This window comes from Lutjanus erythropterus, chromosome 6, assembly GCF_056507025.1.
Source record: "Lutjanus erythropterus isolate fLutEry1 chromosome 6, fLutEry1.hap2, whole genome shotgun sequence".
Lineage (NCBI taxonomy): Eukaryota > Metazoa > Chordata > Actinopteri > Lutjaniformes > Lutjanidae > Lutjanus > Lutjanus erythropterus.
Genome location: NC_139322.1, coordinates 12,883,285 through 12,902,645, shown reverse-complemented (window position 1 = coordinate 12,902,645; position 19,361 = coordinate 12,883,285). Strand labels below are relative to the sequence as shown.

Here is a 19,361-nt window from a genome sequence, read left to right as displayed (position 1 = left end):
GTCGTGGCAGGGAAGAGTCCAGTTGTGCAATACTCAATACCTTTAAAGTATTGATTGAAATAACCCAGTACCAAGTAGTATCAAAACTTCACTAATCAAATAATACCTGCATTCAATCCACTTGGAACACAGATCTAGAAAGGAATGATTATTTATATGGTTTTGCTCGCAGCCAATCACTGAAGTGTTCCTCATAATGAAGAATCTTTGAAAAAAGGTATTGAATGAAGTACTCGATTGGTATCGGTATTACTTTAAGGATACTGGTATTGTAATTTTTTAAACGATACCGAGCCAGTCTAACAGTCTAACAAAATCAGATTCATTGCATTTACAAAGACTCCTTTATGCTTTCTTTAATGATATGTTTCAACAACCTGTTTTCTAGGTCAGTCCTTCCCTCTACATACAATGCATACATTGTGCCGTCGACCTCTCCACCCAGTAAAGGTTGCAGTTGCCATTCTGGTTATACTTCTGATTATCTATAGCTACATCCCAATCCCTGAACCATCACATTTACCGGTGCTAGGTGTGGTGAGACCCAGAGGATCCACCCTCCAGCTAAGTCCCAACTGTGACCCCAGCTTCTACACTGAAGAGGAGCTCAAGCCTCACCTGCAGAGACCTCCACAAGATCCCAGTGCACCGGGAGCAAATGGTAAACCTTTTGTGTTACGCCCACTGACTCCCCAAGAGCAGAGAGAGAGACTGTATGGGTTTAAGAAAAACCAGTTCAACCAGTTTGCCAGTGATCGCATCTCTCTGCATCGTCATCTGGGCAATGACACACGTCACCCTGAGTGAGTGTACCTATTGTTCATTACCTCAGTAGACAGTCAGCCACTAACACTGACATGTGATCAAGCACATCTTTTTAAAATACCTGCAGTTAATTTCAGTTTCTCTTTGACAGCTGCTTGAAACAGAAGTTTCAGCGTTGTCCTGGCCTCCCCACCACCAGTGTGATCATAGTGTTTCATAATGAGGCCTGGTCGACTCTGCTGAGGACCGTCTACAGTGTGTTACACACAGCTCCTGCAACCCTTCTCACAGAGATCCTACTGGTGGATGATGCCAGCACAGATAGTGAGCATATTCATAGTGTTGCATGTCAAGATGGAGCCAAATGAATTGACAGATATATCTCTGTTTATATTGTGCAACAGATACTGTCTATCAGTGGTGGAGAAAGTGTTCACATCCTTCACTTAAAGGTCCAGTATGTAAGATTTAGGGGAATGTATTGTCAAAATATGACAGAAATGTAACATACTAAGGAATATGACATTCATAACTATGTTTTCATTAGTGTGTAATCACTGGACAACCACACACTGGCCCTAGAGAGGGCCTGTCATGTTTTTTGTGAGTTTCATCACCACCATATTTTCTCCTATGCGGTTGAAAGGGAAGGGTGAGGTGAGCGGAAGACAGCCTCACATCTAGATGTCACTAAATCTTACACACTGGTCCTTTAAGTAAAAGTGTCAATACCATACCACTGGAAGTGAAGTAAAGCATCTAGCTGTTAGACATTAAAGTCTGAAATTTGGAAGGATAAAATGTCATAAAATGGACATATTTAAGTAAAGTAAGGGTACTTCAAATTTGAGCTTAAAGCAGCTTTAATCTTTTAAAATTTCCAACGCAAAACATGAGCACTAGTAAGTAAAATGGGTCACAACAACAAATAAAGAACTGGTATGGTACTAAGAGAATGTAGACCTTGAGGCCAATAGTCTAGTCTTCTTCCATGCTACACCCTTCCACCAAGTTTCATGAAAATTGTAATAGTTTTTCCATAATCGTTTGGACAAACAGACACACATACAGCACCAAAATGTAATAATTATGCTCTGACACTGCATTTTCTCTCAGCTTTATGAAGTTTTAAAGCATTGGCAACACTATTTGACAGTGTGTGCATAAGACTGACATGACACCATCATAACCATGACCAGACACAGCAGGCAGCTGCTGTTAGTTTTAAAACTCTGTAAGACCTTCTGTAGACTTCCTGCTGGTGAACATACTGAAGCATGTATCTGGAAAAGAACCAGTTATTTCACTCTGGAGTTGATGGAGATCAAAAACAGAGCTAAAAGAGAGTAAATGTCAGACTCAGGTTTATCAGGTGGCTAGAAACGAATGCCAGATGTGTCTGCTGGGTGTGTAAATAGGCAACAAAACGTAATAGATAAAGTTTCTTTTCTTCGTCCCTAAGTGGCCAGAACATCTGTTATTGCAGATTTAATAAATGTAAATGATCTTTTCTATATTATGAATATCTGAGATAACTGTGATTGCTCTATAACTGTAATGCTGCTGCTGACAAAGCATTGCAACTTTGCAAAAGCTTTGAATTTCTCCTTCCTTTAATTTATGACTCCTCTTTCTTTAGATCACCTGAAGACTCACCTAGACAACTATGTGCGGCAGCTTAATATAGTGCGTGTTTTACGCCAGAGGAAGAGGAAAGGATTGATCACAGCGAGACTGTTGGGAGCGCAGGCTGCACGAGGAGAGGTCCTCACCTTCCTGGATTCCCACTGTATGTATCCCATAATGCAACACTTAGCATCGTTTTCATAAAGGATTCAGGATTGGTTGTTTTGACTTGGTGTCTGTTGAACAAAACAATGAAGGCATAATAACTTCCTACACAGCTGATTGTGAAAGATATTTTTATTGACTGACATGTTGCTCCTATCCTCTTCATTCCTGTTCAGGCGAGTGCTTCCCTGGATGGCTGGAGCCTCTTCTAGCTCGGATAGTAGAGCAGCCTACTGCTGTGGTCAGCCCACAAATTACCAATATTGATCTAAATAACCTAGAGTTTGAGAAGCCATTCCGATATTATGACAGTCGAGGGAATTTTGACTGGAAACTCAAGTTTGGATGGGAGAAAATTCCCAAAGAGGAGAAGGAGCAAAGAACGAATGAAACTCATCCTATCAGGTACGTCTGATGCAGGAGTGGTGTCGATTTTCTCACCTAAATCTTGGCAAGAAATCAAATAAGAGAATTTAACTTCTGATTTAAATGAAAACAGCTATGATCACTGATAGTGTGTTATATGTTTGATTTTGTAGAACTCCTACTTTTGCTGGCGGCCTGTTCTCTGTATCTAAATCATACTTTGAGCATATCGGGACTTATGATGACCAGATGGAATTCTGGGGAGGGGAGAATTTGGAAATGTCCTTTAGGGTAAGTGGTTTTCATTGTTTTTCAATATATAGTGCAGGCTTGAGGAGTAATGAATTGCATGTAACAAGATTATGTATTTAGGATACCGAAAAAGGTAACTGTATTCTATTAGTTACAAAAATAAGACATAATTAGTTTACAGTGTTTGGTAAAAATACACAATAAATTTCACAAAGCACATTATAATGTGGTTAATTACCACTATTAAACTAAATGAGCATTCACACATAACGAATGAAGGAATAGCTGGACAAACAACTAATAAACCCACAACAAGTGTAAATATTACATCAAGCTAAAAAATTGTCCAAATTTGGTATTTGGAAAATCCAGAAGTAACAGAAAGTAATTAAGTTACATTACTTTAATATTGTAATATTTTAATAAGGTTATTGACTACTGACATTTTTTGACAGGTAATTAGTAATTGTTGCAGAATACATTTATTAACATTAATCTTACCTTGTGCTGTGTGCCCTTTTTATTGCAGGTCTGGCAATGTGGAGGGCAGCTGGAGATTATTCCTTGTTCTGTTGTAGGGCATATTTTCCGCAATCAAAGCCCCCACACCTACCCCAAAGGCATGGTAATAACCCGCAACCTGGTCCGCCTGGCTGAGGTCTGGATGGACGACTACAAATGGGTCTACTATCGTACAAATAGAGAGGCTGCTTCCATTTTTAGACAGGTAAATACAAATGTCCAGTATCCTCACAAGGTCACATATTTATGATGCTTGACGCTACATTTCCTTCTTCACCATATGTTGCTTTTCTTTTGTCATTTTCACTTCAGAATTTATTTGGAAATGTTACTGAACGCCATAAACTCAGGGAGAGATTAAAGTGCAGGAGCTTCTCTTGGTATCTGGAAAACATTTACCCAGAGGCCTACGTGCCTGACATTAAGCCAGTCAGGTATGGACAGGTAAATGATTTTTTTGTTTATCAATATTTTATCATGTTCATCAGGATTTTACAGTTTGTATTTCAGCAAGCAGCTGTTTTTAGCAAAAAACCATGAACAAAAACACTGTACACTACCTGCTCGGCACAGTTAGCGACTAGCTGGTGAATATAGTGGAGCATTTAGCAGCTAAAGACCCAGATATTTCCCTCTGGAGGTGGTGGAGACCAAACACAGAGCTATAAGACACTACATATTGGTTGACAGAAGCATAATTTAAAATGGATTTCTCCTTCATCTAATGGGATTTTACAGTTTGTAATTCTAAAACATACAAGTGACCATTTTTGGCTTGTTGACATAATTTACATTATTTCATTTTATTTTATTTTATTTCACTTCAAATTCACAAAAAATGTTTCCCACAGAACATATCCTCTAAATTAATTTAACTCTTTAGACAAAGATTACATGTTATTATCACATGTTATTTTTTTCTGCAGTTGGTAAACATTGAATTGATGTGCTCGCTGGATATGGAATATGCTGGACTCTTGATATGCAGTAATAAAGGTGGAGCAATGGTAGGTTACTCTCACTTCTGTTAAATCAGTGGCCCTTAACCTGGGGGTCAGAATAATCTAAGAGATCATGAGTAAATAAAGGAATAAGGCCCTTAATAAATCCTGCCCCTTTTTTCTCTCTGATCCGGTTGAGTTGAGCAAGCTTGGTACCCAGCAGAACCTGTCAACTTTTCATTTCCTGTTTCCTGTACTTAGATATGCTGGATATTGTGGGGGGACCAGTTGAAGCAAGATATAGTCACATCTTAGCCACAATCAATTTTTGATCCATGGAGGTTTCAAAACTGCCAAGCTGGGTAAAGCGGTTTAAAAATCCTTGTTATCATCACAGTACAAAGTCTTCGGGCCATCACTTGAGGGCAGGCTTAGAGAGAGAAGCATTACTTGGCATATACAGTGAGCTGCATGACATGGAAATAAACCTGGAGGCTAGAAAACCTTTGGTGTATGCTCCAGGTGAACAATTTCTCCAATAGGAAATCCTATTGGTTGTTCTCATAGTGCTGCTGTGCGTGCACGTTCCTTTGGTAGAAATCTTGAGTCTGTGGTGGAAACTCCTGCAGGAAAAATCACTATTAAACAGAATTTTAAACAGAGTCCAGCTAAAGAGCAACATCCAGGAGTTTGTCAGCTCGCTCGGTTATTCTTGTCTTTACCTTCAGTTGCGTTCATTCGGGTCTATGTTGTGGCTTTTTGTCTCATTAAAGTGCCTTCCCCCTGCTTCAGATTTTCTTTTTTTTTTAGACTACTGCTGTTAACGTAAATAGCTACAAACACTGGAGTGCCACTGCTGGAAATTGCCATATGATACTGAGACACTGTCTTGCATATAGTGACATATAGTGGCTACATGCTTTTAGTGTGCGGATAACAAACTTGGGATGCATTCTGGGACATTTATGGACACCATATTTCTACAACACAGCATCCCATTCTACTGGTGTACATTGGTGACCTCTTGTGGGACACCAGGCTTTGAGATGGACACTTGTGACACAGCATATCAAAAGTACAGGAAGGAGAAAGTTGACTGAGGTTCTACAGGGTACCAGGCTTGTGGGGAAGGGACTAAAGAAGGGTCAACTGAGTTCTGTTAGACAAATTCATGCTTTAGCAGTTTTTGCACTTTTCTTGTTTAATACTGAATACTTTCAACTCTCCTGGACAAGGGGCTCACAAGCCAAAAAGGTTGTGAATCACTGTGTTAGATGAACCTACTGAACTAGAATACAGTATAAATTGTGATGTGATTAGGAATTATTTTTGCTCTTCTTAAAAACACTATTTGTCTCTGTGACTTTAAGTATTTTGAGTACACATCCCAGCGAGAGGTACGTCTCACCACCAACATGAAGTTGTGTCTACATGCGGGAAGTGCTCTGGTGTATCTTGAACTCTGTGGGCTGAAGGGAAAAGGAACCGAAGTAGCATCTGAACAAGTGTGGCTCATCACACAGGTACAACATGCATTTCTACATCAACTCCAACCCTGCAGGAACGGTTAACATTAACATTGTTGTATCTTTCAGAATAACCATCTGTGGAACCCTTCATCAGGCAAGTGCTTAACAGCATCAGGAGGACACGTCCGTTTGATGAACTGCGTGCCCTCCAGTGTCACTCAACACTGGACCTTCATCTGACTCATCATGGATTTGGAGATGGACTCTTGCATATATCTTTTGTTTAAGGATAGGTTCAGAATTCTTTTTAAGTTTATCTCTTAAGGGATCGATCATCATGCCATAATTCAAAACAGAAGAGAAAAAAAAGCTTTGAAAGGTTGAAACTAAGTGTTTGAAAGCTTGAAATGTATGAAAAAAACAAGGTTAGATTAGAGTTAACCCTAACTCTTCACAGTCTGAATTCTGTGCAACAATAACTTAAAGTTCAGCTGAAGCTAATATGAGAGAGCAGCAGTCTGATTTAAAAGAAAGAGGGAATTTTGTGACTGTGACTGTATGAAAAATATCCTCTTGATTTGCTTTGCTCTGCTGCTAACTGCTGAGGCCTCAAAACAGCTTTGGGTGAACTTTAACAGCCATTTTCAGATTCAGACCTCTGACTGGCCAAATCCCTAATAATGGAATCGTCAGAAATATTCTATGAAGGGCACTTCTACTGTTGGTCACTGTTTCTGAATTGCCATGTGATGAATTGTGGCAATGTCCAAAACTTGATGTTTTACAGTATACAATGTATGCTACATACAGGTTGCTACAATGGTAGCAGCAAAGTAGAAGAACAACATAAACAACATGGATGAACAGCATCCAGTTAATAAAGCTACAGTTTAGAATAAAAGATACAGTCCATTATCATAACCAATGAACACCCCTTTCAAAATAAAGGTCTGATAACTGTTTAATGGTAAGCAAAAGGCTGCTGACCGTCTTTGCTTGATATTTCTATAATGGCTTTGTGGGACACATGTAACCTTTCAGTGGGCCGTATTTTGCCAGGTCTGCGCCAGGAGGACATCACTTTATGGCCAGTATCAACAGGAGGAATTATTACAGTGACCAAAAACTCTTGCTTTCAATGATCATAGCATGTGATTGTTCTTGTGGTCAACAAATCTCTTGAAAATACCTAAAACAGCAATGAATTGATCCTACTACTTCTACCTGAATAGCCAAAGCCTGATATATATACTATTAAAAACGCATAAATATTTTTCACTATTGGCTGAAATGTTCCTTTGTATTTTATTATGAGTTAATCCCATATACATTCAGTAGAGCACCAAATGTGTATTAATCCACAACTGAAAATAGTTGAGTGAGACATTATGTTTTAGGGTTGTCCATCCATCTGTCCATCCCATTCCTGTGAACGTGATAACTCAGGAACACCTGGAGAGAATTTCATTACATCTGGAACAAACTTCTATTTGGACTCAAAGGTGAACTGATTAGAATTTGGTGTTCAAATGTCACATTTTTGGCCATAACTAAAGAATTATTTATGACAAAAAAACAGTTAACTCAATATGAAAAACTTTTACACAATATCAGATAGAATAAAACATGAGGTGGTGTTGTCTTGTTATAGCCAACAGGTCAAAGGGCTGCTTCACTGCAGCATCATAATGTTCTACCAAAAACACTTGAAGCCTCAGTCCTTTACACTCCTCTGTAAAAACTTAACTTCTTAAACTGATGACAGCATTTTCTCATGGGATTCAAGATTCAAGATGTTTATTATTTATCACACCAGTTAATCACGTACAGTCATTTGAAAAATAATAATAAGATAAATCAGTCCCTCCAGGAAGCTGTGATTGCAACAGTTAATGCAAAATCCAACTAATTCTGGTGACTTATGTGCAATCTTGCAATTTTGTTCAAACTGTGCAACCTTTCTGCAAATTTGAGCAATCATAGCAGTCCCCCATGCAAACATCATGCATGTATGTCTCATTGAACTCACTCAATGTTTTGTTTAATTTTCATTAAAGCTATGTATTTTTTTTAATTTTGCCATGGGCACTAAAAAGAACAGAAGGTTTGTCATTGTCACTGAAATTTATTAATGCACTGTGCACTGTTATGTTGTCATTTTGAGCTGTTTTCACTGAGTTTGAGCTCAGTTTTTTTTTTTTTTTTTTTTTTTTGCTGTTTTGTGGAATACCCCCAGGTTCACAGCTTCATCTACAAATAAAGAATATTACCATTTAATTTTTGTAATCCTGTGCCTTTTTGGTAAGTTTATTTAAAACACTCAGAATGGTGTGTGGTTTTTGTCTCTGTGGAATAAGTTGCCTTTGATTTTATTCAATTATACAAAAATTGTGACTTTCTTTTGCAATTTTCACTTTCACTTTTTACAAATGAAAAACTATTGTGACTCAGTTTGCAATAAGGCTTATAAATAAAATCTAGGAAGATTTCATTCAAGCATAAATTAAAATTCCTGATCATTTTTACTGCCATTTCTGTATCACTTTATATTGTGTTGATGCTTTATTGAAAACACATGCATTTGTTAAACATCAGAAATGAGAAATAACAGGCCATCTCATTAAAAAAAAAATAAATAAATAGCCTACTTTAAAAATGAGACAAAATAAGTACATTGATATCAAATTATTAGACTCTTGTTTTTCCCCTCTCATCAGTAAAACAATACATACATTTTAAATGCTTTATAAAAGGTGTACAGCAGATATAAATTCTAAATTTGCAGAAATCCATGGCCTTATATTGATTTGGGGACCCAAATAAATTCTCTTGTGTCCCACCTGTGGGTCATGACCCAGTCTTTGGGAATGACTGCTGTAAAGTATTGTACGGACATTGTATTGGACACATTTTTTGGGATAAATAATCTAAACTTTAAAAATAACACTTTCATTTAGTTTTCTTCATAGAAATGAATGAAGTGCTCATGTATTGGCCTGCTGTGTTATGTATATACATTTTTTAAAGTTTTCTTACACCCCTTAAAATCAAGGAGGCCTCATGACACCCTGTCAAGCTTTGGCGACCCCAGGTGAGGATTGAGAGCCCCAGGTTGGGAAACAGTGACAACACAAGCCCACAAACTGATACTCTCAGAGACTGATGTCAGTAATTATAATAAGCATAAAAAACAAATGCATTGCTGGTCACCATTTTTCAACAGTAAAATGAACACACTGGTTAGGAATACATCAGGCTTTTTGCAGAGCTTGAATAAATTCATGCTCATATGGCAATACTCACTAAAGAACCATCCATGGATTCCAGTACGACGAGTCCCTGTCCGACTGATGTCCTTCACATACAGTTTTTATTAATTTGACAAATTTGTAGAACTAAACTGGATCTTTCCAGCCCAAGAAGATCTGATTTTCTTTGACTCTTCATGTCTCCTGACAATCAAAGTTTCTTGATTTATGCTGCTTGTGCAACTCAGTAACCATCTGCAAACACTGTAAGGTTTCCTGATTTTAAACCCTCAGGCAGCTGCTGTCCATCAGGTAAGAAACTTCCCATAATCCAAATGAACACAACCCTGGCAGCACAATAAACTTTCTATTCACATGAAGACCATTATCTTTCAAAATTCTGTGGTACTTATTTTTATTTCCACTAGAGGGCAGTACAGCCTCACTATCTCTTCAGACCACTGCAGGTCTGGACCCCTACAGAGGTGACAATCATATTTAGTTAACTAAAAAAAAAACAACAACAGTTAGCTGAAACAATATTGTGTACTTACAAAACTATCAAAAATAAAATACTTCCCAGTCTTTAAATTGTTTCTTTTGTCCAACGGTCCAAAACCCAAAGACTCCTCATTTACTAATACAAAAGAAAAGCAGCAGTAAGAAGCTGGAGGGTGTTTCCAGACTTTTCTGACTCGGGTGGCCCAAGTGGGGCACTGGCTTATGCAGGGGTGGCATGAAGTACATTTTTATTTAAAAGATAAATTTGGGGTAGCCAATCAGATGTGAAGGGTGGCCAGTGCCCCCTTTTTGTGCCACCTACTTTTCTTTCTATTGCCTTATCATGGTTGCAGCTCTGGTAATTGTAGAGGCCATGAAAAATAAATAAATAAAGCGCTCTTAAGTTTAAATTTTTATATGTTTGAAATTGAGAGTAAAAATTAAAAGTAATTTTTAATAAGTAATCACAACTAATAAAATAAAGCCAAGGGATTTAAATTACATGTTGTTATTCTTCATTTATCTGACCTAGTTGTACTTGGTGAATGTTTCTCACGCCTTTGTCACTGAGACAGTGAGTCTTGTATGTTGTCTTAAAGGTTTGGAGAGCCACAGAGGGTTTTCAGATTTAAAGTTGGGCTGTGGCATTCCTACCTTTGGGTTTGGCTGCACCACAGTGCCATTTCTGGCATGATGTGTTATGCTGAGCTCAATTCACAGGCAGTCTACATCGCTGTAAAAAAAAAAAAAAAAGCATGAGACTGGTTTGAGCAGTTAATGCTTTAGAGTTTACAGTAAGTGATGTGGAAGTTCGCTGATAAGGACCAGAACTGATTTTCCGTCATAACTGAAAGCAAACTGTGACAAATGAGGTAGGATAACACAGACGGAGGCATTTGTTCATGACTTTCTGCAAAAATAAAGTAAGTACTGATCCAAAAAACTTTTTATTTGGATTTTTTCTTGTTTATTAGTGATTTAGTGCAAATAATGTTGTAACATTATTAAGTTTACTTGATGTACAATTTCTAAATCTCTACATGTTTTCTACTTAAAACTACACCAGAACCAACTTCTTTACTGATCACCACTTTCACACAGATTTCATGTAAAATTTTACCACATATTTAATTACTGTATATGCTACATATCACCTACAAAACGGTAACGCTACAAAAGATCTATGAAAAAAATATGACAAAATGATTATTATTTTAAAAAAAGATAGAGGGATACATGCACAATTTTAGCAAGTAAATTCATATACTAAAGTTTTTGTACCATTTACAAGACAAGGAAAATCCACCCTTGGCTATTATATTCATATTTATGAGTTGAGTAATTTTCTGCAGAGATGCTTTCTTTTCTAAAACTTACTTTGAACTATCAACCAGTAGTATACTGGTGGTCCAGGTGTCTTATTTGAAGAACTGTTTACATAAGACAGCAATGAAAACTGATGGTATCTCACTTGTCATGGCTATTTGACAAAAATCAAGTGAAGAAAATAGCATTAATTACTTAAGTGCTGGCTCAGTTTAAGTACAGATGGGTATCTGCAATACTAGTACTACTACTACTACTACTACTACTACTACTACTACTACTACTACTAATAATAATAATAATAATTTGGATTTATACAGTGCCTTTCAAGGTACCCAAGGCCACTTTACAGTACAAAACTAAAATAAACAGACTAATGTCCAAGGACCGTAGATTCAGGGATGTGGTATAGGGGTGGACGAGGTAAGACAGGTACAGGGGGGCAAGACCATGGGGGGACTTAAGGTGCAAGGAGGAGAAGTTTTTACTGGATGCAGGACTTGACCAGAAGCCAGTGAAGTCAGATGAGGGTGGGAGTGATGTACTGCTAGGGCTTGGTACAAGTGAAAACCCTGGCTGGAAAGAGAGGCTAGAGTCCAGAATGACACCCAGGTTCCAGACTTCTAGGGACAAACGGATGGAACAGCCATCCACGGTGAGAAGATCTCCATCCTTCCGGAGCAGAGCACATGGTTTAAGGGGCCACAACCATGAGCTCTGTTTTGTTACTGTTGAGTTTGAGTAGTTTTGTTGACATTCACGTTTTTATTTAATGCAGGTAGTTGAAAAATACTTCTGGGGGAAGTGGGTGGATGGTTTGGTGCTGGATACAGCTGAGTGTCATCAACATAACAGTGGAAGCTTAGATCATGGTGATGGATGATCTGACCAAGGGGGAGTGTGTAGAAGGTGAAAAGGATGGGTCCAAACACAGAGCCTTGAGGCATGCCTTTCTTTGACTGGGACTGGAGTGGAGTTGGACCCTCTGATGGCAACAAACAGTTTTCTATTGGAGAAATATGAGTGAAACCAGGAGAGAGCAGCACCAGTGATGCTTGATAGTTGGAGCAGAAGTTAGGGGCACCAAGGGGGTGGAATGGCTGGTTGGTGGTGGAGAACAGCCTTCTGGGATGGAGTTGCTGGTTGCCAGTCAGGGTGGAATAGTACTGCATTTTGGTCCTGGACAGAGCTTCCTTGTAGGGCCTGAAATGGTCTTTGAAGGCCTTGATGAGGATGCTGAGGCCAGTTCTTTTACACAGCCTCTCAAGTTTGTGCGCTGCCTGGGCAAGGGGACAGGAATGGTGAAGACGATAGATGTGGACGATAGATAATGACAACCTGGAGCTGTGAGCACCCAGCAAGCATGAGGGTAACACACTCAAATGAGGTGAAACGGAGAACTGGACGTTTCTTCACCAGTATCTATGCCCAATCTCTGTGCAGGCTGTGATGGAGTGCCTGTCAGACAGTGCAGAGGTAATAGCACATGACAAGTAAATAAACTTTCATCCTAAGGCCCTGTGTACATTTCGAGGGCAACGCAGGTGTTTTAGTGCTTTAATGTCAGCAAGGCAGTTTGGAGCAATATGGCAGAAGAGTTTCTGTAGTTCCAGTATTTTATGAACACCATTGCAGCAGCAGAGGAGGGCCAGCTAGCTACTGACACTGTGAGCCAGAGAGGAGACACCCAGTCTCCGACCACAGCAGCAGCAGCAGCAGCAGTGAGGCCAGAGCAGGATGATGGGACCAAAAGACAACACTAGGATAGTCATGGTGTCATGGCAGGAAAGAGTCCAGTTGTGCAATGCTCAATACCTTTAAGGTATTGATTGAAATAACCCAGTACCAAGTAGTATCAAAACTTCTCTAATCAAATAATACCTGCATTCAATCCACTTGGAACACAGATCTAGAAAAAAAAAAGATTATTTATATGGTTTTGCTCACAGCCAATCACTGAAGTGTTCCTCATAATGAAGAATCTTTGAAAAAAGGTATTGAATGAAGTACTCGATTGGTATCGGTATTACTTTAAGGATACTGGTATTGTAATTTTTTAAACGATACTGAGCCAGTCTAACAGTCTAACAAAATCAGATTCATTGCATTTACAAAGACTCCTTTATGCTTTCTTTAATGATATATTTATACAACCTGTTTTCTAGGCCAGTCCTTCCCTCTACATACGATGCATACATTGTGCCATGGACTCCTCCACCGAGTAAAGGTTGCAGTTGCCATTCTGGTTATACTTCTGATTATCTATAGCTACATAGAACTCCCTGAACCATCACATTTACCGGTGGTAGGTGTGGTGAGACCCAGAGGATCCACCCTCCAGCTAAGTCCCAACTGTGAGCCCGGCTTCTACACTGAAGAGGAGCTCAAGCCTCACCTGCAGAGACCTCCACAAGATCCCAGTGCACCGGGAGCAAATGGTAAACCTTTTGTGTCACGCCCACTGACTCCCCAAGAGCAGAGAGAGAGATTGCATGGGTTTAAGAAAAACCAGTTCAACCAGTTTGCCAGTGATCGCATCTCTCTGCATCGTCATCTGGGCAATGACACACGTCACCCTTAGTAAGTGTACCTATTGTTCATTACCTCAGTAGACAGTCAGCCACTGACACTGACATGTGATCAAGAACATCTTTTTAAAATACCTGCAATTAATTTCAGTTTCTCTTTGACAGCTGCTTGAAACAGAAGTTTCAGCGTTGTCCTGGCCTCCCCACCACCAGTGTGATCATAGTGTTTCATAATGAGGCCTGGTCAACTCTGCTGAGGACCGTCTACAGTGTGTTACACACAGCTCCTGCAACCCTTCTCACAGAGATCCTACTGGTGGATGATGCCAGCACAGATAGTGAGCATATTCATAGTGTTGCATGTCAAGATGGAGCCAAATGAATTGACAGATATATCCCTGTTTATATTGTGCAACAGATACTGGAGAAAGTGTTCACGTCACAGTGTTGTGGTTACAGCTTCTTTCTGTGGCCAGAACATCTGTTATTGCAGATTTAATAAATGTAAATGATCTTTTCTATATTATGAATATCTAAGATAACTGTGATTGCTCTATAACTGTAATGCTGCTACTGAAAAAGCATTGCAACTTTGCAAAAGCTTTGAATTTCTCCTTCCTTTAATTTATGACTCCTCTTTCTTTAGATCACCTGAAGACTCGCCTAGATAACTATGTGCGGCAGCTTAATATAGTGCGTGTTTTACGCCAGAGGGAGAGGAAAGGATTGATCACAGCGAGACTGTTGGGAGCGCAGGCTGCACGAGGAGAGGTCCTCACTTTCCTGGATTCCCACTGTATGTATCCCATAATGCAACACTTAGCATCATTTTCATGAAGGATTCAGGATTGATTGTTTTGATCTGGTGTCTGTTGAACAAAACAATGAAGGCATAATAACTTCCTACACAGCTGATTGTGAAAGATATTTTTATTGACTGACATGTTGCTCCTATCCTCTACATTCCTGTTCAGGCGAGTGCTTCCCTGGATGGCTGGAGCCTCTTCTAGCTCGGATAGTAGAGCAGCCTACTGCTGTGGTCAGCCCACAAATTACCACTATTGACCTAAGAAACCTAGAGTTTAAGAAGCCATTCCAATATTATGAATATCGTGGGAATTTTGACTGGAAACTCAAGTTTGGATGGGAGAAAATTCCCGAAGAGGAGAGAGAGCAAAGGACAAATGAGACCCATCCTATCAGGTACATGTTTACCACATACTGATGCAGGAGTGGTGTCGATTTTCTCACCTAAATCTTGGCAAGACATCAAACAAGAGTATTTAACAAACTTCTGATTTAAGTGAAAACAGCTATGATCACTGATAGTGTGACTGTTATGTTTGATTTTGTAGAACTCCTACTTTTGCTGGCGGCCTGTTCTCTGTATCTAAATCATACTTTGAGCATATCGGGACTTATGATGACCAGATGGAATTCTGGGGAGGGGAGAATTTGGAAATGTCCTTTAGGGTAAGTGATTTTCATTGTTTTTCAATATATAGTGCAGGCTTGAGGAGTAATGAATTGCATGTAACAAGATTACGTATTTAGGATACCAAAAAAGGTAACTGTATTGTATTTGTTACAAAAATAACATAATTAGTTTGCAGTTACATTTGGTAAAAATGGGGATTATTAGTAGGCATACAATTTTAAAACTTCTTTTAAAATGAAGAATAATATAGTAGCACATGCAGTGTGCACACATTACAATGCTTCACAAATCTCACAATACCACTCTGGTCTCAAGTGAAACCAGCTAATCTAACAGTGGCCAAGGTGGAAATTTCACCAGTATCTTGTCTCAACATCTAACTTAAAGAAACATTTACAGGTAAGATCAGCTGCTAACATTAGTTACACAAACCAACCATGAACGAGAGCGACACAGAAATCCAGTTAGCTAGCTAACCTGTCATAAGTACTCATCAGTACTGTATGTATAAAAGTTGCTGTCAGTTTACTTCAGGTTGGAGTGTGAAGCCATTTCACAAAGTACATTATAATGTGGTTAATTACCACTATTAAACTAAATGAGCATTCACACATAACGAATGAAGGGATAGCTGGACAAACAACTAATAAACCCACACCCATAATTGTTGCAGAATACATTTATTAGCATTAATCTTACCTTGTGCTGTGTTGCCCTATTTATTGCAGGTCTGGCAATGTGGAGGGCAGCTGGAGATTATTCCTTGTTCTGTTGTAGGGCATATTTTCCGCAAACAAAGCCCCCACACCTACCCCAAAGGCTTGCCTGTAATAACCCGCAACCTGGTCCGCCTGGCTGAGGTCTGGATGGACGACTACAAATGGGTCTACTATCGTACAAACAGAGTGGCTGCTTCCATTTTTAGACAGGTAAATACAGATGTCCAGTATCTTCACAAGGTCACATTATATTTATGATGCTTGACGCTACATTTCCTTCTTCACCATATGTTGCTTTTCTTTTGTCATTTTCACTTCAGAATTTATTTGGAAATGTTACTGAACGCCATAAACTCAGGGAGAGATTAAAGTGCAGGAGCTTCTCTTGGTATCTGGAAAACATTTACCCAGAGGCCTACGTGCCTGACATTAAGCCAGTCAGGTATGGAAAGGTAAATTATTTTTTTGTTTATCAATATTTTATTTTACAGTTTGTATTTCAGCAAGCAGCTGTTTTTAGCTAAAAACCATGAACAAAAACACTGTACACTACCTGCTCAGCACAGTTAGCGACTAGCTGGTGAATATAGTGGAGCATTTAGCAGCTCAGTGCTTTATCAATAGGTTTTTCTCTGTGTGAAGAAAATATAAATTATTCAGTTCCAAATTTTGTGGTTTGTTGACATAATTTACATTATTTCATTAACTTCGAATCCACTTTGAATCAATCAACAAAAATTGTTTCCCACAGAACATATCCTCTAAGTTAATGTCCTCTAAGTTATATGTTATTATTATATGTTATTTTTTTTCTGCAGTTGGTAAACATTGAATTGATGTGCTCCCTGGATATGGAGACAACAAAAAAGAAACTGAAGCCTCCTGAAGCCTTAATATGTAACAAAGGTGGAGCAAAGGTAGGCTACTCTCATTTCTGTTAAATCAATGGCTCCTAACCTCGGGGTCAGAAAAAAAAATATAGGAATAAGACCCTTCCTAAGTCCCACCCCTTTTTTCTCTCTGATCTGGTTGAGTTGAGCAAGCTTGGTACCCAGCAGAACCTGTCAACTTTTCTTTTCCTGTTTCCTGTACTTAGATATGCTGGATATTACAGGGCGACCAGTTGAAGTGAGATATAGTTAGCTAATTTTAGCAATGCTAACTAGATCAATAATATGTAGATTAGCTAGCTTACCATTGATTTAGATTAGTTGACTAGATATCTTGCATCTTGCTAACTTACCTATTAGATATTATTATAGATATAAACATAAGCCACCATTATACAAGAGGCATCTGTAAAACTGTTGACAGGACACCTCAGAGGCAACCAACGTCAAGAGTGAGTCTTTCTATAATCAATTTTTGATCCATGGAGGTTTCAAAACAGCCAAGCAGGTGAAGTATCTGTTGTTCCATTTGTTGTCCACATATAGATGTTTATCTTAGAAGAGGTTAAGATTAAATATATGTGTGACCATGTTGGAATGTAAAAAGGTTAAAGGTTAAAAGGGTGGAAGTGAATTAGATATAGGAGAGGGTTCAATGGTAGGTTTATAGGGGTCCTGTTTACAGGGGGCAATATATCTGTAATTCCTTTCTTTGGAGAAAGAGATGCCCTGGAACTGACGGAAACCACTATTAAACAGAATTATCAGAAAGACAATTTTAAACAGAGTCCAGCTAAAGAGCAACATCCAGGAGTTTGTCAGCTCGCTCAGTTATTCTTGACTTTACCTTCAGTTGCGTTCATTCGGGTCTATGTTGTGGCTTTTGTCTCATTAAAGTGCCTTCCTTCTGCTTCAGATTTTCTTTTTTTTAGACTACTGCTGTTAACGTAAATAGCTACAAACACTGGAGTGCCACTGCTGGAAATTGCCATATGATACTGAGACACTGTCTTGCATATAGTGACATATAGTGGCTACATGCTTTTAGTGTGCGGATAACAAACTTGGGATGCATTCTGGGACATTTATGGACACCATATTTCTACAACACAGCATCCCATTGTACTGGTGTACATTGGTGACCTCTTGTGGGACACCAGGCTTTGAGATGGACACTTGTGACACAGCATATCAAAAGTACAGGAAGGAGAAAGTTGACTGAGGTTCTACAGGGTACCAGGCTTGCGGGGAAGGGACTAAAGAAGGGTCATCTGAGTTCTGTTAGACAAATTCATGCTTTAGCAGTTTTTGCACTTTTCTTGTTTAATACTGAATACTTTCAACTCTCCTGGACAAGGGGCTCACAAGCCAAAAAGGTTGTGAATCACTGTGTCAGATGAACCTACTGAACTAGAATACAGTATAAATTGTGATGTGATTAGGAATTGACAGATTGACAGGGATTGCTCTTCTTAAAAACACTATTTGTCTCTGTGACTTTAAGTATTTTGAGTACACATCCCAGCGAGAGGTACGGCTCACCACCAACATGAAGTATTGTCTACATGCGGGAAGTGTTCTGGTGTATCTTGAACTCTGTGGGCTGAAGGGAAAAGGAACCGAAGTAGCATCTGAGCAAGTGTGGCTCATCACACAGGTACAACATGCATTTCTACATCAACTCCAACCCTGCAGGAACGGATGTTACAACACTGACCCAGGCTTCACAAGGAAATACTGAAGAAAAAAAATCCTTTTCCTCATTCTTGTCATTCTACCTCTAAGTTTGTTTCACAGTTGTAAATCTAAATGAAGACAACAGGAGGTATTATACAGTTAACGTTGTTGTATCTTTCAGAATAACCATCTGTGGAACCCTTTATCAGGCAAGTGCTTGACAGCATCAAGAAGATATATGCGTTTGATGAACTGCGTGCCCTCCAGTGTCACTCAACACTGGACCTTCATCTGACTCATCATGGATTTGAGGATGGACTCTTGCATATATCTTTTGTTTAAGGATAGGTTCAGAATTTTTTAAGTTTGTCTCTTAAGGGATCCAACATCATGCCATAATTCAAAACAGAAGAGAAAAAAAAAAAGATTTGAAAGATGGAAACTAAGTGCAAACTGCGCAACTTTTCTGCAAATTTGAGCAATCATAGCAGTCCCCCATGCAAACATCATGCATGTATGTCTCATTGAACTCACTCAATGTTTTGTTTTATTTTCTCTTATTTTCTTCTTTTTCTTTATTTCATTTTGAGCTGTTTTCGCTGAGTTTGAGCTCAAAAAATGTTTTGCTGTTTTGTGGACTAGGTTCACAGCTTCATCTACAAATAAAGAATATTATCATTTAATTTTGTAATCCTGTGCCTTTTTGGTGCCACTTTTTACAAATGAAAAACTATTGTGACTCAGTTTGCAATAAGGCTTATAAATAAAATCTAAGAAGATTTCATTCAAGCATAAATGAAAGTTGCTGATCATTTTTACTGCCATTTCCATATCACTTTATATTATGTTGAGGCTTTATTGAAAACATATGCATTTGTTAAACACCAGAAATAAGAAATAAATTCATTTAGGCTGAGTTAACAGGCCA

The 19,361-nt window shown here is 38.8% G+C and overlaps 2 protein-coding genes and 1 long non-coding RNA gene across 3 annotated transcripts; all 3 read left to right on the top strand.

Moving 5' to 3' along the window:
* Nucleotides 1-306: 306 nt before the first annotated feature.
* On the top strand, nucleotides 307-6,764 carry LOC146324972 (polypeptide N-acetylgalactosaminyltransferase 6-like). Its single transcript, XM_084722059.1, has 10 exons — nucleotides 307-803; nucleotides 917-1,089; nucleotides 2,405-2,554; nucleotides 2,733-2,961; nucleotides 3,096-3,213; nucleotides 3,704-3,901; nucleotides 4,009-4,140; nucleotides 4,623-4,692; nucleotides 5,958-6,160; nucleotides 6,233-6,764. The coding sequence occupies exons 1-10, from the start codon at nucleotides 412-414 to the stop codon at nucleotides 6,344-6,346; spliced, it is 1,779 nt and encodes a 592-aa protein (XP_084578185.1). The 5' UTR covers nucleotides 307-411; the 3' UTR covers nucleotides 6,347-6,764.
* A 6,523-nt stretch (nucleotides 6,765-13,287) lies between these two features.
* On the top strand, nucleotides 13,288-16,807 carry LOC146324971 (polypeptide N-acetylgalactosaminyltransferase 6-like). Its single transcript, XM_084722058.1, has 8 exons — nucleotides 13,288-13,761; nucleotides 13,875-14,047; nucleotides 14,356-14,505; nucleotides 14,684-14,912; nucleotides 15,065-15,182; nucleotides 15,876-16,076; nucleotides 16,187-16,318; nucleotides 16,685-16,807. Exons 1-8 carry the CDS (start codon nucleotides 13,370-13,372, stop codon nucleotides 16,805-16,807), a joined length of 1,518 nt encoding a protein of 505 aa, XP_084578184.1. The 5' UTR covers nucleotides 13,288-13,369.
* A 1,435-nt stretch (nucleotides 16,808-18,242) lies between these two features.
* On the top strand, nucleotides 18,243-19,116 carry LOC146324970 (uncharacterized). The gene is made up of 2 exons (XR_014770645.1): nucleotides 18,243-18,413; nucleotides 18,615-19,116. It is a non-coding gene; the product is annotated as an uncharacterized LOC146324970 (long non-coding RNA).
* The last annotated feature ends 245 nt before the right edge of the window (nucleotides 19,117-19,361 follow it).

Excerpts from the sequence above, each read along its gene's own strand:
- LOC146324971 (XM_084722058.1), top strand. The coding sequence starts at position 13,370 with ATGCATACATTGTGCCATGGACTCCTCCACCGAGTAAAGGTTGCAGTT. Across the intron at positions 14,506-14,683 it reads CACTTTCCTGGATTCCCACT|GCGAGTGCTTCCCTGGATGG; the intron begins GTATGTATCCCA and ends ATTCCTGTTCAG. Across the intron at positions 14,913-15,064 it reads AATGAGACCCATCCTATCAG|AACTCCTACTTTTGCTGGCG; the intron begins GTACATGTTTAC and ends TTGATTTTGTAG.
- LOC146324972 (XM_084722059.1), top strand. The coding sequence starts at position 412 with ATGCATACATTGTGCCGTCGACCTCTCCACCCAGTAAAGGTTGCAGTT. Across the intron at positions 4,141-4,622 it reads AGCCAGTCAGGTATGGACAG|TTGGTAAACATTGAATTGAT; the intron begins GTAAATGATTTT and ends TTTTTTCTGCAG. Across the intron at positions 6,161-6,232 it reads AAGTGTGGCTCATCACACAG|AATAACCATCTGTGGAACCC; the intron begins GTACAACATGCA and ends TGTATCTTTCAG.